This window comes from Thamnophis sirtalis, unplaced genomic scaffold (genome assembly GCF_051295495.1).
Source record: "Thamnophis sirtalis isolate CommonGarterSnake01/CBP01778 unplaced genomic scaffold, rThaSir2_p1.2 scaffold_1, whole genome shotgun sequence".
In the NCBI taxonomy this organism is placed as follows: domain Eukaryota; kingdom Metazoa; phylum Chordata; class Lepidosauria; order Squamata; family Natricidae; genus Thamnophis; species Thamnophis sirtalis.
In genome coordinates, this window is record NW_028261381.1 from 81,136,143 (window position 1) to 81,162,999 (window position 26,857).

General features: G+C 35.6%; 1 protein-coding gene across 7 annotated transcripts in view; it reads left to right on the forward strand.

The window, feature by feature from the left end:
* SOX6 (SRY-box transcription factor 6) overlaps positions 1-26,857 on the forward strand; it is a 476,183-nt gene that overhangs the window by 314,884 nt on the left and 134,442 nt on the right. For all 7 annotated transcript variants that reach the window (XM_087717470.1, XM_087717425.1, XM_087717434.1 and 4 more), the window contains one exon: positions 896-964. In XM_087717470.1, the coding sequence (XP_087573596.1) occupies positions 896-964 (69 nt within the window). The remainder of the gene's footprint in view (positions 1-895; positions 965-26,857) is intronic.

Genomic DNA, 26,857 nt, shown 5'->3' on the forward strand with positions numbered 1-26,857 from the left:
TCTCTACTCAAAATATACCAAGCATAGGATAGGAAGTGAAGGTAATGCTAAAAATCAAGCTGAAAGAAAAATAAAACTTTGCCAAAGTAAAAAATACATATATAGTTTCCGGTTCCAGGAGAAGGTTTTTCCAACAGTGAAGTTATAATTAAATGATGTATACAGGTATATTCACTTCTGTGATATACTGTAAAATATGATTTAAAAATCTGCTTTGGATAGAGAATTCCAAAGAGTTCACCATGACTGAGTTGCAACTACTTCACATAACTCATTTCCAAGAATGTAATAGCTTGTGGGAATGACCTTGGGAGATCAGGGAATAGATGCTGTCTAGGAAACAATCAGATAAGAGATGGCACAGCCCACAGCTGCACAAGGGGTGGAGAAAGAGGCTCGGAAGGAACCCATTGTGCGTCAACGTTCTCAGAATGTAAAGGAGATGGAGGGAGATTTGTATTTTCACACTTGCAAGATTCTGTTAATGTAGCCTTACGTTAAAGTAAAATTAGTTCATCTGGTTGTGTTTCCTATCTGGTATACCTTGGAAGGCTGACAAAGAATGAGATGACTTAAAATGGTGCTGCGCCCTGCTCACCTGAAAGAGAAGGCCCTTTGTCTAAACTGCTCCTGATTAAAGTGGCCATTACCTGATGGACAGTTTAAAAATGTAAATTAATCAATAAAATGCACGATGACAATGTTTTAAAGATTGGGTTAGTAAGTAATATCTTTGAAATGTTCTTGGGGTGTTGTAGTTAACTCACAGAAGAGTAAGATTCAGTGTAGCAAAGCCTGTATATTTTAGAATTTATCAAGAGGACTTGGTTCTCTCTGAATAATATTGAATTTCAATATCTCTATTTTAATTTAATGGAAATTTTATTTCCAATAGATTGCAAGACAACAGCAGCAACTTCTGCAGCAGCAACACAAAATCAATCTCCTGCAGCAGCAAATCCAGGTCAGTATGTTTTATTGCTCTCTGCTGATTATATTCTTAAATTCTGTTTAGAGGGAGGGGAAGCTTTAAAATAAAATTGCTTCTACTCTACTAACCAAAGCTTCCAAGGGTCTGCTATTTTTTTCTTTTTAATAAGGGTGAAAAATATTTTGGTGGAAGTTATATTTTCCAATAAACAGCTTTTGTTTGAAGGATATCCATTCATTTTAAATTTGACCATATAATGCTAAGGTAAACAGATAGTTTAACATATGCTCCAGAGGAAAAATAGTGATTCAGTTGTTGTTTATGGATCACTTTATTACAATGAAGACTTAAGAGCTTTCCATTGATAGAGTTATTACAGAAATCATTTATAGCTCTTGCTGGGTAGGTAATACAGTAAGTGTTGAGGGCAGGAGCATTTTTGTAGGTGGCAGATGTTATTGTATATGTGCCATGAGCACCAATTCCAGTTTTGATTTTGTATGGAGGAAGAAATAACATTCATTCCAAATAACATTTCAAATTAAAAAAAAACCTTTACATTAGGCTTACCTTCTTGAATGTATCCAAAGATAAACAATATAAAGGGTAATGTCATTTTAGTGAATAACTGTTGTGGTTATTGCTTTTTCTTTCATAAACGTGTCACATCATGGCTATTGAAAGTTACCACTACCAACAAACCTTTTAAAATTATTATTATTATTATTATTATTATTATTATTATTAATAATAATAATAATAATAATAATCACAAACCAGCCGTGGTAATTCCAGTGGTAATCGGCACACTGGGTGCTATTCCAAAAGCACTGGAACTACATTTAAAACAGTTAAAAATTGACAAAATCACCATCAGTCAAATGCAAAAAGCCGCACTGCTTGGATCTGCACACATATTACGAAAATATGTTATGATGTCCTAGGCCCCTGGGTGGGGCCCGACTAGTAATCAATGTCAAATCTGGCGAAACAACTGGCCGCTGTGATACAATTCTGTTGTTGCGATAATAATAATAATAGATATTTAGAGAATGAAAAACTCAAGATCTTGTGGGACTTCAGAATACAGACTGACAGGCACTTGGCCCACAACACACCTGACATAACAATAGTTGAAAAGAAAAAAGTTTGGTTCATTGACATTGCAATACCTGGAGATGCACAAATTGAAGATAAACAGCAAGAAAAAAATCACAAAGTACCGGGACTTGCAAATTGAAGTTGAGCGACTGTGGAAAAAGAAATTGTGTGTTGTACCGATTGTAATTGGAGCCCTTGGAGCAATACCTAAAGGGCTACCTCGCTATTTGTAAATTTTAAATTTATGAGACTTGAACATTCTGATTCTACAAAAAACCACCCTACTTGGAACAGCTTATATCCTCCAACATTATCTTAACAGTTCCTAGATCCGTGATTAGGACTCGAGCTGTTGAGCTACCAATCAGCCCCAAAGGCTGTAAATCTCACCAAAGATTAACCACGCAATAATAATAATAACAAAACAACAAAAAACTTCCTATTGCATATGATAATGCACTGTGAGTGAAGATGTTGGAATTGGAAGCTCTTTGGCCTGATTCCACAGAATATTTTTATGTTTTTGTGTAAAAAGGTGCAGTCTAAATTTTGTATTTGTTTTTATGACTGAGAATCACTTCTCTACTCTAAAATGGTACAATCCTGGAAAGATGGTTACTTGTGCAGTTTCTCAATACTTGTTCAGTTCTAACACCTGCTTTATTATGGGAGGATGAATGGATTCTTCTTGTTCAGATGGATTTTTTTGTAGTCCAAGAATTTGCTGAACTGAGAGTAAAAAAAAAATTGTCTACAATTTGCATAGTTAGTTGGATACTGTTGCTGGCATTATAATATGCCTTCTGGTAGTCATTCTAAAGCAAAGAACAATTTACTTCCAATGGCCACTATGTTACAGAAAGTTATAAATAGGTAATTTTGTCTTCTTTTTGGAGCCCAAAATGTCCATTGCTAAGCAAGGCAGTTGTCAAGTGAGTTTTGCCTCATTTTACAACCTCCTTTGGCACAGTTGTTAAACGAATCATTGCAGTTGCTTAGTAACACAGTTGTTAAATGAATCGGCCTTCTCCATTGACCTTGTTTGTCAGAAGACTGCAAAAGGCGATCACATGACCCTGGGATACCTCAACCATCATAAATATATGTCAGTCGTCAAGAATCCAAATTTTGATCACAAGACCATGGGGATATTGCAGTGGTTGTAGGTGTGAAAAATGATCGTAAGCTACTTTCTTCAGTACCATTGTAATTTTGAACAGTCATTAAGTAAATAATTGTAAGTCAAGAACTACCTGTAGCTGATTCCCTGTTTATTGCCTTGTATTTTGTATTTGCAAAGGTTAACAGATATGTCACTAGGTTATTGTTGTTAGTTGTGAAGTCATGTCTGACCCATCGCAATCCCATGGACAAGGTTCCTCCAGGCCTTCCTGTTCTCTACCATCCTCTGGAGTCCATTTAAGCTCACACCTACTACGTCGGTGACTCTATCCAACCACCTCATTTTCTGTCATCCCTTTCTTCTTTTGCCCTCAATCGTTCCCAGCATTAGGCTCTTCTCCAGTGAGTCCTTCCTTCTCATTAGGTGGCCAAAGTATTTGAGTTTCATCTTCAGAGCAGTAAAGAGCAATCAGGGTTGATCTCCTCTAGGACTAACCGGTTCGATCGCCTTGCAGTCCAAGGGACTCAACAGCACCATAGTTCAAAGGCCTCAATTCTTTGCTGCTCAACCTTTCTTATGGTCCAACCTTCACAGCCATACATTGCAACTGAAAAAAACCATAGCTTTGACTATACACACTTCTGTTGGCAGGGTGATGTCTCTGCTTTTTAGTATGCTATCTAGATTTGCCGTCTAGATACATCAGTAGGACCAAGTGGCAATTCCTCTTCCTAAAAACAACTAAATTGCCTCCACTCTATCTTCTTCTAACCTTGTTTTTCCCCACTAAGTTACAGAGTTTAGCCACTGCCAAACATATTGTCACTTTCTGCCAATTCAGTTGTTGAGGGCCTGTTTAGAATAAGAAGCTTCTGTGGATTGCCTCTCTTTCTTGTGTGCATTGGGAAAACTCATTAAAGGATTTCTAGCAGGTTAAGCATTTCTCCTTCATGATATGTTTGCCAGGATTCTGGGGGTTGTTTCATCTTCTCCTGGAGCATCTTGCAAGGAATTGCTTTAGCTGCTATCAAAGCTGCTGGGTCAGTGCCATGAAAACAGGTTTAAGAGAACGGCTGCCATACTTTTGTGTGGTTAGAGTTGTAATATGAGACATATTTAATGTATTGTTTGTGATTCACAAAAGACATCAGGTAGATTATGTTTAAGCAGCTCATTACAACCAACATATATGGGACTTTTTTAAAATAAGTTTTTTTTAAAATCGAATAAGGAAAATTGAAATAACTTTAAAATTAGAAGCTCTACCCAGAAAAGAATCAGTTGTCCCCAGTGCTTAAGCCATAATGCTTGAGCACTTCACATATTTTAGGACTATGCTTTCAATGGATACATTTTAGGAATGTATTTCACAAAGAGATAAACATTCTTCAAGAGACAGTGTTTGTACATATTGCTTAAATAAGTAGCAACGTTATTGTAAAGCCTAATACACTTTAAATAGAAGGAAAATCTATGATGCTACCACTCTGTCTTCTCAGAATGCTTTTGAAAAAGCACATTTAAATTTCCTATCTGCGTCTGAAACTAAGTCATGCAGTTGTTTGGATGCCTGGAGTATATAACTAGTTGTATTTCAGTACTCCCGGATTTAAAGGTGCATTTATTAAGTATTTGCATAAGTAAATAACTGCTGCCAAACATTTGTCAACTGGCAAAATATGTAGGTCATTAAAAAAACAATTAAAGCAAATATAAGAAGCTGTTATTGGTATTTCAGCCTTCAAAAGTTTAGACATAATTTAAGAATGAGAAATCAACCAGAATGAAAATGGAAGATAACAATACATGTTCCATGTACATTTTTATTCAATGGGTAATAAGCTAAAGAAAGTCACACATACTGAAACCACCCTGAAATTAATATAATTTCATAACAGATTCCTTTCTTGGCATTTAGATTATAATTAATGATGATAATATAAAATATTTATTAAAATTTTAAAGGAGTCAAATTTCAACACAATTTGGAAATACGGCACTATCAAAAATGTTTCTGACTCTTGGCTCTGCATGCAGACCAAACATTTGCAAATTACTTTCTGAATTAAAATCTGCCTGATGAGCATTGGTGCTGGCAAAGGAAGCCACTAGCCTTTTTCAAATGTTAATTCTGGATTTCTGCCCTGTGGTTCATACTTTTTAAGAAGGTCTGTAGATAGAGCCTGTCCTACTCAAGCCAATTGTTTATTAGTGTTTGGACTTTGTTGTGACATGGATGTGAGGCATGAGGTGGGGGGGGGATAAATCACTTGTGTTTTTTGCTACCCCCCTTTTGTCTTTCTAATTCTGAACTCAATTGAAGACACATTTGAGGAATTTGAATTTGATCAAGGAAGTTATTGTCTTGGGGGGTAAGGTTCTAGTGATGGAGGCATGTGAAGATCTGCAGGGACAAGCATGAGATGCTCAGCAGGAGTGAGCCAATTTAATCTGGGACAATATCTGCAGGAGATGAATTAGTTAGGTAACTCAGTCAAAGGGGTGAATCCTAAGAACGTTGGAGAGAGAGAAAAAAGGTTCTGTGTATATCTTATTCCATGGTTGGTTGGTTGGTTTCTGTAGGTATTGTGATTTGTATTCAACCCTGTGTTTGTTCATGTTCAGATAAGGTCACACGGATGTGTTTATCGAAAGCACTGCAATGTCAAACCATAATTTTCACTATTTCCACTTTTTAAAAAATTGCCTTTGTCTTTATTCCATTGCATTACTGGGCCAAAATATATAAACTCTGGTTTTGCTTTTGATCAGGGCTAATCAGCAAAGCATCAAAGTTTTCTGGAGCTTCAGTTTTTACTATATTATTTTGCATGCATGCAACTAAGTTATGTTGTATCCTCAAAGTTATTTGATTGCTTTAGGTGGGCCACATTTTGATCACAATAGCCTAGAGAAGCCCATGCTCCCAGTACCACCTTACCCAATTTTCAAGTGCATCCAAAGTACAACTGACAAGAATATGATTCCATTCTCCCCTCTATGTGGTTTTAATTTCCAATCCCACATTATATTAATTGTATTAATTTTTAACGAGATCCGTGTCATTACTACTATAGCCATCATAACTAGGATTATGTGGGGAAAAATTGAGAGGTTTTCATTTTTTAAAAAATTAAGATTTAGTTTTGCCTAAATGTAGAACCTTACTCTTTTCACCATTGAATTTCATTTTATTGGATAGTGCCCAATGTTCAAGTTTGTCAAGATCCTTCTGTATCTGAAGTCTGTCTTCTGGAGTGTTGGCTATTCCTGCGTGTCATCTGCAAATTTGATGAGTTCCCCATTTATTCCCTCATCCAAATCATTGATGAAGATGTTGAAGAGTACTGGACATAAAACAGAGCCTTGGGATACTTCACTGCATACTTCCCTCCATGTAGATGCAGTTCCATTGAGGACTACACGTTGAGTGCGGTTGGTCAGCCCGTTACAAATCCATCTGGTGATGCTGTCCAACCCACATTCTTCTACTTTATCTAGTAGAAGGTTATGGTCTACCTTATCAAATGCCTTACTGAAATCCAAGTAAACTATATCGACAGCATTCTTCTGGTCCACTAATTTTGTCACTTTGTAAAGAATACAATAAGATTAGTCTGGCATGATCTGTTTTTGACAAACCCATGTTGGCTTTTGGCTATTACTTTGTTTACTTCTAGGTGTTCGTTAATTCGTTGCTTGATTATCTTTTCCAGAATCTTTTCTGTATTGAGGTCAGGCTGATAGGTCTATAGTTTCCTGGATCTATTTTTTTTTCCTTTTTTGAAGATGGGAACCACATCAGCTCTTTTCCAGTCCTCTGGCAGTTCCCCGGCGCTCCAAGATCTCTGAAAGATATAGTTGAGTGGTTCTGAGATCTCATCTGCCAGTTCCTTCAGAACCCTGGGGTGTAATTCCTCCGGTCCTGGTGATTTGAACTCGTCTAGGGTAGCTCACTTACCATTTTATTCCCTTTTTCAATTTGTGTTCCTAATCTGATTTTTGTGGTGCTATTTTTGATAGGTTGGACTGTTTTATCCCTTTGTGTAAACACTCATGGCTAACCCAAATCTTGAAAATTGGTATCAGTAGCACAATGCTTCTCCATCTACTATTTGATTAATATTCTGAACTTCAGAGGAAATAAAATATAATGCATAAAAAACTTACATGAATGGCCAGTTTCTATAAGAGTTTCAATTCTTTGTCTTTTGGTTGCAAACTCTTCAGCCCATTTGTTTCTTCATATGGCAGTTAGTTTTGCTTTATTTAGTGACACTGTTTTTGCTCACTAAAACTTTTCCTTTTAAATTGCCACTAGAGTCCATTTTCATGTTCTAATGTTCTTGGTGTGTCACTTAATATCAACAAGCTTAGACAGTTTCATTTTGTTAAAGTGGGCAAACATGATAGTAAACAGAGGTGCAGCAATTTGAAAAATGACTACTGCTTAACTGTCCTTGTTGTGAATAGTTTGTATTATACTTAAAGCCTAAGAGGCTGATCCCTCAAATTCCTTCCTTTATCTATGTTTTACTAAAAAATATTGAGACACCTTGTGAGCCAAATAAGGACCACGTCTTTGTGTGAAGTGCATGTCTAAAGACCTGGAATAATTCTACATTAGCTTTTGTGCCCCCTGCAATGATGGTGGTGATGATTGCTAAAATAACAATGATGGGGATATATTTAAAGCAATGGTTATTATTAAGTATGTCACTGATCTCCTGTTTAAGAACTGAAGCCTTCATTGGTTGCCTTCTGGAAATGGATTGTAAATGCTTGATTCGAGTTTGCTCAAGAGACCCCGTCATGAACGCAGTTCATATTATGCTGCAATTCTTCTTATTTAGGTTCTTTTTTTGGGGGGTGGAATAAATTGTGCCAGTTGAACATTGGTTCTAGGTCTACCTGATCAAATTGGTCCTTTTACTTAGCTGTCTTTGAATCAGTTTATTTTAAGCCAGAGCAGATCGGGTTGTTTCTTTTGCTACATTGAAGTTTGTCACTTGCTGGTTCTCTTTTTGCTCTCTTTTGCTTCTTGAGGCTTAAGCAAGCAATTCCTTTTAAGCTAGTTGCTTATGTTAAAAAAAAAAAACATGGAGAATTTTGGCACTTTGCACAAAGTCCAATCCACTCCTGAAGAGAAAGGGATAAGAAAAAAAAGTTTGCCAACTTTCCTCCTTTCACTTAGCCTGAGCTATTACAGGCCTTTACAATAATTGCAAAGATTTGCAATCAGAAAACCCGGGATCAATTCTGCCTGCAATTTAAAAGTGCAGTTCCTGGAGTCTGCCTGCTTCATTGTTCAGTGCTTTGTTTCCCCATATCTCCCTCTCGTCATTATAGTAATATGCAATAATGATGATTGATACTGTGAAAGGTATCTGGAAAAAAAAGTGCTTTTCCAGATACCATTATCTTTTTCCAGTTCCAGTAACAATAGTTATTGGATAGTTATTGAGTCCATCAGATACGTTTATATGCAATACAGTGATAGTGGCAAGATGACATGGATGTTTCCATTAATAACCCTACCACCCACCTCCTTTCATTATATCAATATCGCTATTGTAAAAGTGCTATTTCCTTTAGTTTTTTTCCTAACTGGACTTCTTCTGCACTTTGAAGTAATGCAGAGGTGCCACTCTGATGAAATAGAGTTTTTTTTTAAGTCTCCTATTGGTCAGTCCAAAAAAATAAAATAAAATTAGAGTCTCCTATTGGTCAGTAAAGGATGCGGTGTCTAAGACACTGAGCTTGTTGATCATAAAGGTCAGAAGTTCAGCAGTTCGAATCCCTAGTGCCGCGTAATGGAGTGAGCTCCCATTACTTGTCCCAGCTTCTGGCAACCTAGCAGTTCGAAAGCACGTAAAAAATACAAGTATAAAAATAGGAACCACCTTTGGCGGGAAGGTAACAGCGTTCCATGTGCCTTCAGCATTAAGTCATTCCAGCTACATGACCACGGAGACGGCGCTGGCTCTTCGGATTTAAACTGGAGATCAGCAATGCCCCTAGAGTCGGAAATGATTAGCACATATGAGTGAGGGAAACCTTTACCTTTCCCTTTATTAGTCAGTAGGAAGAATTGCCAGTGGGCTCAAAAAATTCCCTGCATTTGTCCATGTCTCAATATCAAAGATATAACTGCACATCAGGTTGAAAACTGAAGAAATTGGAAAAAGAAAATGGGCTCTCATGAAATTTCCCTTGTTGTGACCTGTGTTTATTGCTGACTAGCAAACAAAACAAAACCAAGCACTACTGTTCTGGCAGAGAAAAATATATCCACCCAGCTTTTTTTTATTTGTTTGTTATCAATCATAAATCTGATCCCTTTCCAGCAACCTGAAAGCAGGACTAAATAATGTGGCTAAAAGCAATTTGATACTTCTGTTGGTATGGGTGTATGTAGCAGAGGTTTTCCTGAAAGTAATACAAAAAAGGGGGGGCTTACAAACACAGCTGAAAAGTCTAAGAATAGTCTCCAATAAGCCTTTAAAATATAATTGTATCTTCCATAAGAAACTAGCCATGAAAAATAAACCCCTGAACTTCTTTATACTTTCACCACTCAGTGCTGTTCTTGTTAGCCCATAGCATGCTGATCTGATTTTTGGGGGCAGAGAAATTTAAAAAAGTAGAAATAAAAGGCAAATTTATTTATTTCGTTTATCTAATTGAATTAACTTAAAAATTTATGATAAATAGTCCAAAAGCGTGCTTTGGATGCTTAATCTGATTTTCTCAGTCAAATAAAACTATTGAATCCATGACGTTATATACTATTGTTCAAATTTAATAAACTCAAAAGGGGCTTGAACAAGACCTCCAAGATCCCTTCCAATTCTGTTATCCTATTCCTATTCCTATCCCATTCCATTCCATTCTGTCCTAAATAGAAAATTATTGATTTTATAAAGTTGTCACCTTATTTAGCCAGGATCCAAAATTCTTGATAAATTCTCAAATTGGGGTTTAGGCTATGGTATATTAATGAACATACTGTGGTTCTACAAGTCCCTTCATTTATTATAGCTATTGCCAGGAAGATTGAAAACAAAAATCAAAGAAACCAGTCTAAACCATCATTTGTTTCCTAATTTGGAGACAAAAACTGTGATTGGTTTAATAATGGGTAGAAAGCACCATGGCATCTAGTTCATCGATAGTCATGGCCATGTTGCTCTGTGTATATTACCACTATTATTTTACACTGTGCATATTTAATTTATAACATTTCCTGATGTCAGATGTAATGATCACCATCAATTAGGGATTATTTTAAAAGGGTACTGGACAAGTTCTATCTTCTGCCTATCAGTAGCTGCTAACTCCTTCTACTTCAAAAAAGTGAGGTGACGTTCTTCAAATACTAGTTGCTATGTGGCAACATTAAAGCTATAACAGTTCTATCCATGTTTTCAAATTCCCTGAAAGCATCTGGTTAGTGAGTTCTAGAACAGGCCTTTGCTAGATTACCTTGTAGTGAAATCCAGCAAGCTGTTATTTTCTTAGGAGGACCTAGCTAAACCACCAGGGTACCTGACCTTTGCTTTTTTTTTTCTTTTACATACGACAACCTACTAGCTACCTTTTCTGTTTTGAGATTTTATAGGTTATTTAATTTGAATGAAGGCAACTGCTTGCAATTGGCTTTGAATCACCAGGTACAAGGGAAGGGATATGGCTTGAAACTCAGACACAGAACACCAAATAGTGGATTGGTATTATGTCTCAATCACCTTATTATCACAGTCTAGGTTTTGTCTCCTTAGGAAACCACTAAAGACTTTCTTAAATGGTTTGATTATGCATGTTATTTAAAATGTTCTAAATAATGGGAACAGAATTGGGCAGAAATGTGGTCTTATTTCAATAAATTGCTTTGTTTCTCAAAATTTAAACAGTCTGTTTAGCCGAACACCCCCCTCCCAAAAAGAGGTTTTCAGTATCTCTTACATATGACTCCTCTAATTATAGAGCAGTAAATGGTAGGCAAGCATATGTTAGCAACATGAGCAGCAGTCTATGAAATGAGCTACAAGTTAATAAAATCATCTTGTGGTTGTGTTGGCCAAATGTTAGCACACATATTTCAGAAAGCAATATTTCAACAAGCTTGAAGAATAGGGCTCTGGCACACTGAACATGAACACGATCTGATGTGTGGAAAAGAGATAAACCTACAGCAAACACTTAGGTTTGTGGTGGGGGAGGAAGTGAAGAATGACGGGAGAGTATGTTTGTTTTTTCCCCACTCTTTAAGGCTGCAAGTGATGACCTCATTAACTATATTGCTCAGGCTAACCTGCATTGGATTTCCCTGTGTGCTTGATTCCTGAAAGTACACCACTGGAGTGTATCAAATGGTAAATACCATTTTTTCTCCCTTCAGTTAGTGCTTGTAGGACTGTTTCTTATTAGACGATTAAACCAGAGTAATTTAGGACAATAGAGAAAAAAGGTTTTACCTTAGCCACTGAGAAATCAGCAGAAATTCATTTGCATCATGCGTTGATTAGTTAGTCACAATAGGTTGAAGCAAGCTGTAATATGAATCATACAAAAAAAAACCGACAGGATTTGGACAAATAATAAACTAAAAACATGCCAAGAAAGTTGAAAATACAATCAGTTGGCCAATCTGTATGACTGGATCCTATAGGCATTTGATCCACTAGATTCTAATCTTGCTAAATTTACAATGGTCACCTATCAAACTAAGCCAAATCAGTTAAGCTGGTACAGCTGCATTTGCAAAACATATTAAGTTCAAATATAAGAATTTTTGGTGGTTTCATTAGCTATATCTTTGTTTAATAAATAATAATTCATTAAATTTTTGAACTGCCTTACTCCCACCCATCCTCAATGGTTTAGGTTTCTCTCGACAAACACTAAAACTGAAAACAGACACAGGTAGTTTGAAGCAGGTCCAATAAGTACATTTCTTGTAAAAAAAAAACACACACCTAATATAGCCATTCCTAAAGAATTCTAGTGATTGCTATGTATCAAATACAATCAAGGTTCAAATTCTCTTTTTCTTTGCGCTTTGGTCGCATTGACCGATGATCTCTGGAGAGCCAGGGATGGAGGTCATCCCTCCATCTTGGTTCTTCTTGACCTCTCAGCGGCTTTCGATACCATCGACCATGGTATCCTTCTGCGACGACTGCGGGAGGTGGGGGTGGGAGGCACTGTTCTGCAGTGGTTCTCCTCCTACCTCTCGGACAGGTCGCAGTCGGTGTTGGTCGGGGGACAGAGATCGACCATGAGGCCCCTAACATATGGGGTGCCGCAGGGGTCGGTCCTGTCCCCCGTACTATTTAACATCTACATGAAACCGCTGGGCGAGATCATTCGGAGGCACGGGATAAGGTACCATCAATATGCGGACGATACACAGCTGTATCTGTCCGCCCCGTGCCAACTCAATGAAGCGGTGGACGTGATGAACCAGGGTCTTGAGGCCGTTAGAGACTGGATGCGGGCTAACAAGCTTGTACTCAACCCAGAAAAGACCGAGTGGCTGTTGTGTTTCCCTCCCAACAATTTGGCTAGCATTCCATCACTCAGGCTGGGGGGCCAAATTTTACACCCCTCAGACAGGGTTCGCAACTTGGGAGTCCTCCTGGATCCATAGCTGACCTTTGATCACCACCTGTCGGCTGTGACCAGGGGGGCATTCGGCCAGGTTCGCCTGGTGCGCCAGTTGCGACCCTACCTGAATCGGGAGGCACTCACAACAGTCACTCGCGCCCTCGTGACCTCTAGGCTGGAATACTGCAACGTGCTCTACATGGGGCTGCCCTTGAAGAGCATCCGGCGACTTCAGCTAGTCCAGAATGCGGCTGCGCGAGTGATTGTGGGTGCACCTCGGTTCACCCACATAACTCCTATCCTCCGCGAGCTGCACTGGCTACCTGTTGATCTCCGTGTACGCTTCAAGGTGCTTCTTACCACCTATAAAGCCCTCCATGGTAGTGGATCTGGGTACTTGGGAGACCGCCTCCTGCCGATTACCTCCTCGAGACCGATTAGATCTCATAGATTAGGCCTCCTCCGAGTGCCATCTGCCAGCCAGTGCCAGCTGGCCACTACGCGGAGGAGAGCCTTTTCAGTGGTAGCTCCGACCCTTTGGAACGAGCTCCCCGTGGGGATCCGTACCCTCACCACCCTTCAGACCTTCCACGCAGCCCTCAAGAACTGGCTATCCTGCCAGGCCTGGGGGTAGAGATTGATCTGCCCCCACCCGAATGTTGGATGAATGTTGTTTACTTTTTAATTATATGTAATGTTATATGTTATTGTCTGTATCCCCCTTCCTATGAGTTGTTAGCCGCCCTGAGTCCCCTCAGGGGAAAGGGCGGCCTATAAATAAACCTATTCAATTCAATTCAATTCTCCAGCCCATGCTGTGCAATAGGTTCTTATCTATATCCAATCAGTGTAACAAATTAATCTAGTTTCAGGCTGTTTGCGTCTAACTTTCTAAGAATTAACTATCACATGAATTTATGGTTCATTTTATTTTCTGAATACAAAGAATAGGTTAATTTGGAAGCCAGGTTATATCAACCCCATTATTAGGTCTCAAAGTGCTAATTAGCAAATGGAGTAAAGAGTAATATGCTCTGACTTTTATGACTGTTACAACTACCAATGCAAAATTAAATGTGAACCAGTTACAATCTCCTTACATTTAGTTCAGTTCTTCCAACAATATTTATAAATAACCCATATAAAGACATTGAACTACAAACTTAGATAGTATATGAGATGATATTTGCAGAAATATTTCCATGTTATACTTCAGTGAATGACAAGTTGTCATACCAAACATATTTGTGATTATGACCAACTAGTTAGTTTTTTTTAGTGGGTGGTGAATGTTTAGTGTTTAAGAGAAAAGAATACCCAGAGATTAAGAAGAAGAAAAGAAGTGGAACCTAGGGTAGTACCTTGAGTTTTTGCCTAAGGAGAAATTCTGTCATGGATAGTCTTTCAGGATTGCATTAAGATAAATGTCTTAATAAGATTTAAGCACAATGTTACCTCTTGGCTTTTTGCTTGCTCTATGTTCTATGTGCATAGAATATTTCTTTGATCAGTAATCACACAGTCATTGAGTTTGAATAATGGTTTTCTTTGCAATATGGTTTCCAGGCAATAGTAAATAAAGGGGTAGTTAAGGCGATGTTAGAATAACTTGATTTATGAGAGATTCAGGTATACAAATAATACTAGTTCATGTGTCCTTTTGAAAATGTAGATATTTAATTAAGAAATAAATATATTAACAAAAGGCAACCCTATTTTTAAAATATGTTACAACATTTAGAGAAAAATGTGTGCTTTTTAAATTATAAAAGTAATCTCTTTAGCTCACTGAATGGAGAGCAACCTTTGACAAGAGGAAAGGAATCAAAATAATTTACATTGAAAAATATTTATTGTCAGTGGAAGTAAGGAAGAAGTCCACATGCTTATCAAATGAACTTTTAGAACTGAGAGAGTACTGTATTAATGTTGTGTTGGTGTAAATTTGCATATTTTCCAAATTACTTAAAAATACTATGTTAATTTATATTTAGTTAAAATTAAACAATGGATGAATTAATACTGGAAAACAGCACTAATGATTTCTTTAAGACATTCAAAAAGGATAAAGAAAAATATCCAGATGTTCCAAAGTTTAGAAGCAGCATAGGAAAAACACATTCCTAATTTCTTGGCTAACAACTCTGTAAGAGTCTGATGAAATAACCTTACAAATTTGTAATAAGACCAAAATTCCCACAGTCCTTAATGAATCAGGAGGTACCTTTCCTGAAGAGTATTGTAATCATGGAAATCCAAGCTTTCACCACATGACTTAAACAGTAGAAAAGTATCATATTATATTGTGACTTTTCATGTGTTTTTAAAAGTGAAAAATCCATAGCTTTCTTTTTTCACTTTATTTTTCTTTTGGCTCATGCTTATTTCTGATCAACTACTGCAATATTCTTTTCAATACATTACTCTATGAATCTGCATTGTGGCAGTCATTTGTCAATATATTAGGACCAGTGTCTTCTGTGATCACAACTGACCAAGAGGGGAAAAAAAGACCAAGATCATAATTGAAACAAAGAACTGGTGGCTTAAAAGAAAGAAAGCTATCTTTGAGTTGAGGTCATACCATTTTCCATTTCTTCTATTTGAGCTTTTTAATAACAATAAAAATTTGTGGTAGACTTGGATTCTTGGTGCTGTTACTCTTAAGAATTCAACTTGTTTAAAATAGCTAAATCTTTCCTATAAATCTTGCATAGACCATCTTCCGTAAATCAAGCATTTGCACAGCTTGTGTAAATTATGCCTACATTGAGATTTTAAGACGTTAAACAGTGTGCATACCATACTTGAGGGATGGGAAATAAAAAGTGATATACTGTGCGACACGTGATATAACACAGCAGAACATCTTTTCAGGTCCAGAGGGATGTATTGACATCATCAAACTAAAATCCTTGTGATTCCACAAAATGCTTTATTGAAGTTTGCTTTGTTGTTGTTATGAGAAAAGTATATAATGGTTTATTACCGAACGCCCTGTTTATGTCAGGCTGCAAAAAATATGATGTGAAAAATGTATGTAAACCAAATAATAAAACACTTCACTGAAATTGAACAAGCATGAGATTGATCCAGTAAACGCTTTTATTCTGAAACAGATTTGTTAAAAATAAATAACTTCTTAAAAATTAAATATTTATTTAACAACAAAGTAATAATAATTGTTTCATTTAATATTAATTTATAAACAAAATACATTCACATGTATACATTCATATGTTCTTAAAATATGGGCAAGTGGACAAACTAGTAAGGATCGAGGCATAATTTCCTGTATCTGTTTATTTTTCTGTCCTATTTACTAAATTAAATTATGTTTATGTGCCATCAAATTGGTATTGACGCTTAGTGATCTCATTGATATTTTCTGAAATATTAAAATCTCTTAATTTTGGCTGATGGGTCTGTGAAATTCTATAAACGAAGTTAGGACCATCTTTAATTCTATGAAAAAATACTGAAAATAAGTGCTTTATCAAAGGATTTATTTAAAACATCCAATGAAATTGGGATTCCTGCTTTAAAAGCAAACTTCAAGCATGCCACCATTTTTGAATGAAGAATTTTTTATTGCCAAATTTCATAAAACTATGGAAAAGAGTAATCAAAAGGTTGGCACAACATTAATTTTAGCATTGCAAGTGATGCTAGAATTCTGAGGGCGGAAAATTCTTATAGTTTTGCTGAAATATTAAATGGTAGGAAATTATGACATTGTATGCCATGCATCATTGTACTATTGAAACATGTAACACATGACCACTTTAAATTTTTAATCTTACTTGCATAGCAGAAGTATTTTTGTGTGTACATTTTTTTTAAAAAAAGAGGAGGTTGGCGAATTGCCTGCAATTTCTTTAAAACTCTTAACTGGCAAGCCATATTTTCCAATTTGAAAGTTAAGTAAAACATTTCCTATCATATTTCAAAAGAGAAGTATTGATTGATGTATGGAAAAAGTTTTCAAACACATGAATCTACAATAATATTTTTAGTACAGAATAATTGGAAATTGCATCATATAAATAGTTGATTGCAGAATTATAATTTATTGGTGTATTGAGGTGAGAATGAGAAGAACTGAGATGAGATGAGAAGAAAGAGCCAGCAAAATGTGACCATCATGATAATAAAAATAGGTTTGCTAAGTATTTTGTAGTTGAAACAACTGAACAAATAATTTACCTACATTTTGCCCTATATTGCCTCATAGTATGACCCACTCTCAAGCAAAAATAATTTAAATGATCATTTTTTTTATAAAGCAGTTGTTTAAACCCATACCTGTTGCATCTTGTTTTATTGAAGAGATGTATTTTGATTACAGAACATAACTTCTGTAATTTTAAATAAACAAAAAATGTGCTTTGAGTAATATTTAATTAAAACAACTGAGCAAAAATATGAGAAATATCTTTTTAATGATCTTTAATTTGGATAGCTTTGTTCTTCCCTTTGTTCTTTTCAGTTATTTAAATTTGCTGTTGTTTAATTTAGTTTCTGTAGTCCCTTCATAAGCAGAATAAGCACTTATTCAGTAACATAACTGTGTACATATATACATTCTTCTTTGAAGTGCAACAATAAGACAACAAATTCTAGTACTTTTATTCAAGATTGAATAGAATCCTGTCCACTCTGGTGGAACACTGTTTACCAGCAGAGGTATCTGAGCAAAAAAGAGAAAGAAGTAAATTTATATAAGATGTAAAACTATATAATCTCTGTTTTTTTAAAAAAAAATGTAGATAAAAGTAGGTATTTGGGCCAAGGGTGTTCAGGTGCCCTGCACTGAAATGAGTAAGAAAATAAATAGGATTTATTACAACCAATCCTTAAAACAGAGTTAGAAATTTTATGGCTCAGGGGTTACATCTGGCCCTTTACCTTTGGCTACTCTTGTCCAGCCCACATGTAATGAATCAGAAATTAGAAATCAGATACAAATAGGTGTGTGTCATGCATGCAATATAGCTGCATTGCTTTTATTTTGAAGGCAGTTGCTATTTTCCCCCAACTTATGTATGTGTGTGTGCCTGCTTGCCTATGTACCTTCACAGCCTATTGGTTTGGCTCTCCACAACTGTCCCAGTTTTTCATGTTGCTTCTTGGGACCTCTGCCTTAGAAGCAATATTTTACAGCTGTCTAAGGATGGTGTTACCAAAGGGAGTATATCGGTTTATCCTGCTATTTACCCTTCCACAAAGAGAAAACTGCTGCTGTTTCATCATCCTGAAAGATACCATTGCCATGTCACTCTCTCGCCATAGACTTGGATCAACAAACACCACTAGATTGCAAACTTGAATGTTTATGAAGAATGCAATTTGTTTCCTGATAGGTTATCTGTTCACCTGTCTTTTGTTGGGATTGAACTTCAGAACCTGAGGACAATGTTCCTGTTTCTCTCCCAGTGCCTGGTAGTCATACTGCTTTTTGTACTATATGACACCACTGTAATCATTTAGAGTAAATAAGTATGTTGTTCATGAATAATATGTGACTATTACCTACATATTATAATAACAATTAAATCTTTTACATCACTCCGTATTATTAGTTGGTTCTCAGTTCTTATACTCTGAAATGCTGAGAAAAATGTAAGTTTTAATTTATTCTACCTTAAGCATATATTTGCCTAGCTATGGTGCAGTAACTACATGACTTTGGTTGATCTTGATGATTTGCTTAGTTCTTGGAAAGAAAACAAAGACATTTCTATTGTAAACTAGATTGGCGATTGTCTCCTATCTTTTTTTACTTACCAATCACATTGTGGTCAAGAAGACTACCTAAACATATTTAGCTTGGTGTCCCAGTGGTGGTCCTCTCTACTTGATGGGGTAAAAGAGAAAATCCACCCTGAGGCCATCCAGTCTCTTGGTTTTTGTCTCTGTTTCATGATTACTAATCTTAATTGTTTTTATTTCTATATTTTTATCATTTTGTAAGCCGCCCAGAGTCATTTCAGTAGTCATTTATTATACACATGAAATAAATACCCATGAATGAAATCAGTAAGAATGAAACCCAGGTCAAAGCAGTCTACAATTAATTTCTGTGTATACATTTTATAATTTGTCACTTTTATTTTTCTTGGTCTTGTCTACAGTATTGTTGTGAAGTGTAAGATTGTAGCTCAATCTTTACAATATTGGGAGTTGTAAACATTTATTCTTTTTATTTTTTTAATGATACATGATAGCTGATTTAGACTTTCATCACAATCACTGAGAGATTGTTTTCACTGATCTACCGGTCGCCTCTGTAACTTCAAAATTACTTTCGTAGTTCCTTACTGCTGGCTCAGATACTATGGAAAGTTAGGACTTTTGCCCTCAAGTTTGAAGAGCTACACACTTCATATTTATTGTCCAATCATCATCTTTGGAGTCTCTTTATCTTTTGATGCTGTCAGAGGTTTCTTGCTGTTTTTTCTATCCTTAGAGACATTAACTAACTTGCTTATTCCTAAAGCTAGTTCTTTTATAAATATAAGTATATAATATTAAATCCTAAGATAGGTCCTACAAGGGTCCAATTGCAAGAATGGCCCATTCAATTCAGGAATTTGTTCTCTGTATTTTAGCCACTTATTTTTCCAAAGGGTGAATGTGAACAATCATTTCCAGGCTTAGGGCTGGTGATGGAGGAGCTTGTGGGCCTGATGATGTCCTCCCACTATAGTTTTTGGAAGTGTTTTCAGATCTGTGTGCATATGTTTGTTTATAGTTATGTTTTATTTTAGGACACATTCTATAGATTTCATCTGCTTCTTACATCAAACGTTATGGAAAACCACACCTCTGGTATTCAGCAATTATGGTCAGAGGGGATTTCAGAGCTCCAAAAAGTTGTATGCAGCCAAAGGTTGCTCACCCCCACCATAAGAGACTTTACCCCATGACTCAGGCTATTTGCAATTCCTTTAATTAATTAATGAAATCTGCAATCAAATGGGAGATCTAAGGACTTCAATGGTGTCACATGTTCTAATTGTCTAATCTGGATGATTCAAAGGTTTGCATGTCTTTGAGATATTCCAGCATAGTTATTTCCAAAAAGAACTGAGTATTGACATGGGATTTACTTTTCTAAAAGCCATATTTGTTCTTAAATGTTAATAATTTACTTAATTTAATTTAATTATTTTTATTGTTCAATAAAAATAATTATGAACTCAATAGTAAATCACAAGTTTTGGAATTTGCAATCTGATAATAGTAGTGATAATTTAAACAAATCCCCAACAATCTTCTTTCTCTTCAGTAACAACAAAGACAACAAAATCAAATCTCCAGATACCATTGTTACTATTTTCAGATTTCAATTAGAAATCAACTAATGATGGAGTTAACAATAACAACAACAATCTGGTGATTTCCACATATTGCATAAAGTAATATTTTTCTAGATGAATTAACAAGTACAAAATTATTCCCCTGGACACTTAGAAAACTGACAGCAGTTGCAGGGAACAGAAGAAATACTTCAAGGAAAGGCTTTGGGTGTATATTAATCAGCAGATGAAATGATTTACTGTATTAGGTTTCGTACTCTGCAAAGGGTAAGCATTGCTAACAGAATGAGTGGCAGCCTCCAGGAGCTGAGTAGCCTTGAGGGACTTTATTAGTTACGTCTTGACAGGCACATGTCTCTGTTAAAACTAGAGCTTAATTTCTCTCATATGTGCACTTTTTCCAAGCCCAACAAAGGTGGTTAAAGGGAAAGCTCCTTACAAGCCCGGAGGAATCCTCCTTAAAGTAAGGGAGATTCTAAGGAGCTAACTTTCCTTTCCTTCTCTCTTTCTCTCCCCGACCTTATGGAGCTTAATTAATATGCAATTGCTGCTTTTACTTCACAAGAATACGGTTTAAATGACAAAGCTGGAAGGACGAGAAGGACAATGTGGAGTATGTGTAGCAATGATGATGGGGAGACCACTGTTTTATTTCAAAATCAGCATTTTAGGAATTCTACACATGCATTTCCTTCCAGTTTAAGTAACAGGCATGGCCATTTTTCAGTCTTTAAGGGGCTCCTTCTAAATAAATATAAATCTATATTTATTAAATATAAACCTATATTTATTCAGTCAATATAGTCCAAGTGCTACTTTTTTTAAATGCGGGGGGAAACACATTGGGAAGAGCTTTTCCTAACACCGGAGGATAAAAGTTAATCCTGTATCATCTGCCCTTTGACACAGCACAGTTGCAAAACAAAAAAAGGGGGTGGGTAGGAGATGAAGGCACACACAAAAGCCAATATAACTTCTCCCATCTGCTCATTGTCTGGCTTTCCTGTACAGAAAGAGTACAAGTTTTATCAATATATTCAACTGCCCAGAGAATTGTTTTTGTATTTCAGTAAATCAAAGTCCTATTAAGTGCCCCATGTCTTAAGTATAGCGAGATCAGCAACTCAAGGGCAATTCCACCTCCCTCCCCACTCCCGCACACCTTGTTTGCTCCCTCCTTATCTTTTAACGGTATCTTGATTGGGATTTCTATTTTTACTCCTTTAAAGATATTTATTTGTTAAGTTTTTTAATGTTTTAATATGCTGGAAGCCACCCAGAGTTGTTTACTATAAGATGGGCAGTAAATAAATTAAATAAACAACTAAAAATAAACTCAGGAAAAAGATAATTTGGGGAGCGGCTTGGATATGCACCCAATTCCACTCCTTAGTTAATAGACTGTAGGTGATAGTCCAGGATGAAAAACCATATCCATGTGTTGCCTGGGGATTCTAGCAACCCAAGTTTACATCACTAAAATGTAGTAGGAACATTGCTATTTTTGATCCTATCATTTTAAAAGATTTTCTATCTTGAAATCAGGAGTAAAAATGGAAGCAAAAAGACTGTGGGATACAAAGTTATATTGAATTGTAATTTTTTATGTTACAGAAGGAAAGAATTGTCAAATAGGTAGGAAATTATCACAATAAAAAAGGTATATTAATTCAATCAAATTTAACTTTATTCAAGCCCTGCCCATCTATTTGCTGTAACACCAACCACATCTTGAATGATACTCTTCTGAATATATATTATTTTAATTGTTAAATGTATATCCCCTCTTTCCTCCAAAACTTCATTCATGTTATGGAAAAACCATATTGGATACATTGGGCAGATAGAGAATGGCTGCCTGCAAATCACATCATCCCAACACAAGCCAATCTCCACCCTATATTCTAAAAATATTGACTATACTTTCTCTGTCTCTCTCCCCCACTCCCTCCCTCCTCTCTCCCTCTCTCTGCCCCCCCTCTCTCTAATCTATCAAATTTATTGACCTCCCATCTTACCATAAGATAACTTTGGGTGGGTTACAGTCATAAAAATATACATCTACAGTAAAATACCAATTAAAACCAAATATTAAAATCTAATGACATGTGAGGAAGGCGGGGGTGATCTAAGAATGAATTGTATACGCTATGCATCTCTTTACCCTGTAAAATATGTCAATCAGCATAGAAACATACGTATCTACCACTAATATTTTTCAGGAACAAAGTCTCAATTTCCAGTTTCAGAACCACATAGTAATCATTATGCTTTCTTTGTATGACAAAGCCTATCATGTCTGATAAAGTACAGGTTCTAGTTACAGTTACAGTTACAAAGGAAAGATCATACATGATGAATTTTTGTTTGGATCTAAATGCAGCTTTTGATAGTTAAGGAGTCTTATGTCCTGCCTATCAGGGCATTTGGTACTGAGACAAAATCCAGAAAAAATAATTTCTTAAAGATTTCCTAATTAATCCTCCTTTTGAAAATATGATTCCATTCCCTAGAAGAAAACTTTTGTTATTTTTCATCTCATTAGGAGACAATTGCGATTCTCATTTGGAAAGTTAATTCATGATTATTTCCTCCTTATACTCCTGAAAAATTAGAATTTATTAAGGTATATTCCAAGAAGTATGAAAATATGTGCTAGTTTGAGTTGTATTTTAGCACTAAGATGGCTTGATGTGAAATTATGTATAGATTTTAGAAAATAAGCTTTTATATAAGCATTCATTTCCTACAATTTTAACATGTTTCTTAAAAAACATTTGAATGAGTATCCACGAGAGATTTTTTTGGAAAGAGAAATCACTGTGAGAATTGATACTACAAGGAATTGTACGGTATATAGTTTCTTGGGGTTTGAAAATGGCACTAAAATTAGGGGAGCTAAGAATAATTGTAATGGCTAAACAATCACAATTACAAAAACAGCTCAAAAATTATATTTAAATAAATGATTGCATATGGGCGATATGGGCTAACAGCTTGATGTGGAGCATATGTTTTTTATAACAAAGGTATAAAAGACTTTTAATTTAGCAAAGGAGGATTATGACCATTTGTTTTCTATAATACCACATATTTTAAAGCATAAACTCATTTTGTCATATTTTATCGTATTTTATCCATCCATTTTCATTTTAAAATCTGTTTCCTGTGATATCTACATTTTTGCAAGCAATTTTTTTTAATGTGTGTTTTTGTGTTTGCTGTTTCTGTAAGGCATGTATGTTATACAGTATTTAAATTATTATTCTTTAAGTTCAAAAATCAAACTTCCTAAACTTAAACCACCTGAGATTTTTGTCATACAATTAATTATCTTGCTTTTCTTATACAAAGTTATTGGAGTCCAAACTTTGTAGTATTCGGTTTCCTATATTTTTCTACTTTTCTTATAAAGTACAGATACTGTTATAGTTTGTCTAAACTACATGCAATTTTGGCTTATTTGATCATTATAGCACAGACATTGAAACGGTAAGCAAACAGAATATCTTTCCTCCTTCCCTCCCTCCCTCAACTGGGCAGATGGAAAAAGCTGATGGAGCTAATTTTAGTCATCCAAACCAGGTTGGGAAATCTGATTTTCTTAAGGGTAACTTCGTGGGCTCCATGGCAAATATATATATTTCAATTTCACAGTGGAAACAAATGGAGCATATTTAGGGTATGTCTTCAAAGTTTAACCACCAATTTTTTCCTATCAGATCTACACCCATATTTTCACTTGTAGAAACTTTGTCTGCCATTTCTGTCTTGGACAGAGTTTGCTTTGTTTTGCAAAGAAGAAGCAGTGGCTAGACATCAAAGATATTGTGGTTCTAGTCTAGACCAAGAGAGAAGTAGCTCAAAGAAATAAGCTCAATTTCCTACTAGATGCCCATAACCTATAAGGCATGACCAAGATTAAGTCACTAGATTACTATAAGGCAATCAACAGCTTTGTGAGAAACATTTTCTTTTGGAAATACAACCTGGTCAAAGCTGAGAAAGGATTAGGCCCAGTTTTGGCAAGCAGTAATGCATCAATGTAAATGTGTAGCTTGGTTGACATATAGTATTTTATGGATAGCATAGATTATTTCCTTTTAGGTTAGTGTGATATTTTGAATTTTGTGTCTTCTCACCTTTCTGGTGTAACTTTGAAGCAGAAATATGGGAAGTGGTGGAATGTACATATGTGCAGTTGGATTATAATTCCTTTTCTAGGTAAAGGTGTGGTACATTGTATAGTGTATATGTGGCCTTTATGTCTCCATGTACTATAACACCTATGTAACCTGATTTGTAAATTGTGTTTTTGTTGGATGGCATGGCGTACATGTTTAAATACATGTATTGTTAATATATTTCATAGTAATTGAATAAAAACCTTTAGAAATAAAGACTATTGTGGAACTGGCAGCCTTTTATCAAAATTGTCTTGACTATCCACAGGGATAAAAAAAAGGCTATTCTCTCATAAATGTATTTCCTTGCCAATTTTTTCTCTTTACTTTCAGGTTCTTCTTAGCCCAAAGCCTCAAAATGCTAAACTTCTAAAAAAGAAAAGTCTCTGCAAGCATATTATTTTTCATTAAACTTTTTTTTCTTTAAAACAATCTTAGCATTGAAAAAAAGCATGACATGGAAACTGAGCTTGGAAAATTTCATACAGAACAGTAAAATATTGGCAAAGATATAAGAATGGTTATAATTTGGCTAAGATATATGTAATTTAATGCAGAGATATCAAAGCATTAAGCAAATTGAATGCAAAGTCTGACTGTAATTTAAAATGAGAGGTATAACACGATAGACAAGATTTAATTACATTTACAACGTTGCAGATGTGTGTGAGTAAACGAGATTTTGCAAAGGAAAATATATTGAAAACTTTCTCTTTTCATATTTTTACAAAACAAGCTAAGCATAAAATAATATTGTTTTTCCTATTAACACAAATGGACTGAAAAAAAATTCTCTGTTCTGTTTGTTATGTGATAAAATGAATTCACAAGAGCAAAATGATCTTTCAGTTTTTAGTTTGCTGGAGGCTCACACATTTAAAATAAAAGGAAATAAGAGGCACAATTAGGTTTTTTAAAAATGTGGCTATTAAAGATTCATTTTCAATTTTTGAATTTATTTTAAAATAAAAAGTAAAATTCATTAAAAAGAAACACTCAAGTTGTGCAAGGCCGACTTGTAGACTATTAAAAATCCCCACAGCTGCCTTGCTTGTTTCAAACTTCAAAACAGTTGTTTATTATTTTCACCTTCTATTACATAGTTATATCCCAACATATCCCTAGCAATTATTTAATGTACTACTGGAGCTGGAGCTGGATATATTAATGTACTACTGGAACTAAATCTGGATATATTAATTTATCAACATTATACATACTGTACCAATTTGAATGTTTTGTTTTAGGTAGGGAAAGGATACCCAGCTCTCTGTGGGTCAGTCTTCCAGGGTAAGCAGGCCAAGTTACAACATAGCAAGGATTCAGGGAATGGTTTTTTGCTGTATTAAGGTAAAATAACAGAATTTTGAAACTCTGCCCAAGTTTCTCCCTGTCCTAGCTTATATTAAGCCAAATCAAGGCAGGATTATTTTGAATTTCTTTCTCAAGCAATATTCTTTCTCAGGACTAAGTAATTTTTCCTGCCAGTCCCCTTTAATAGTTTGTTCATTTCTTCCCCCTTAACGGCTCACTTATTATTTTTCCATCTCCAAGATAAAGTGCAGTTAAGCTGCACTTTACTCCATGATATTTAGATGTTTCTTGTTAACTTGCATGGCACCCAAATGCTAATTCAATATTATATCGCAGTCAGTGGTCAAACTTTATCAAATGTAGTTTTTCACACCGCTGATAATTGATGACAACTAATTTGGGAAATTTGGAAAGTGAAAAACATAAATTATTGGGAGTGAAATAGATAAATTCTTAGGAGTGAAATAGATAAATTGGGAGATAGTACAATCAAGTCTTGAAATCTCAATGTTATGTTCTTGTTGTGGACAGCATACCTCTCCCAAAATGTCATTTTTTTGAATAAGTATTAGAGAGAGGTTTCTTCTTCTTCTTCTTCTTCTTCTTCTTCTTCTTCTTCTTCTTCTTCTTCTTCTTCTTCTTCTTCTTCTTCTTCTCCTTCTCCTTCTCCTTCTCCTTCTCCTTCTCCTTCTCCTTCTCCTTCTCCTTCTCCTTCTCCTTCTCCTTCTCCTTCTCCTTCTCCTTCTCCTTCTCCTTCTCCTTCTCCTTCTCCTTCTCCTTCTTCTTCTTCTTCTTCTTCTTCTTCTTCTTCTTCTTCTTCTTCTTCTCCATCTCCTGATTATGGCCAACCCATAGGGATTTAGATGTCCAATGTAGAAAACATAATGCTGGTGTGCTCTAGCAGGTACATTCTTATGCCATTTTTTAAATTAATAAATGACTCTCTTTTTGAAGGTTTTCACTTCAAGTCTTTCCCACACTTAGTTGGAATCCTCAATTAAGTATGAGGATTGGTAATTCATTCCTAGATGTTTTCTCACCCCAGAAAGATGCAATTGCAAGCAAACTTTATTTCAATATATAATTCAAAAGTTTGGATGATTTTATATTTCGATCAGCAGTTCAGTTGAGAAAGCTAGTTAATACTTGCAAGTTAAATGTACTTTCAGTGTATTAATGGAGTGAAGTTGGGAACAGGAAATAGCTGCATTTGGGAAAAAAACATTTTGATATTGTAATTTGTCTTGATAGCAAAGTTTTATATAGTCAGCTT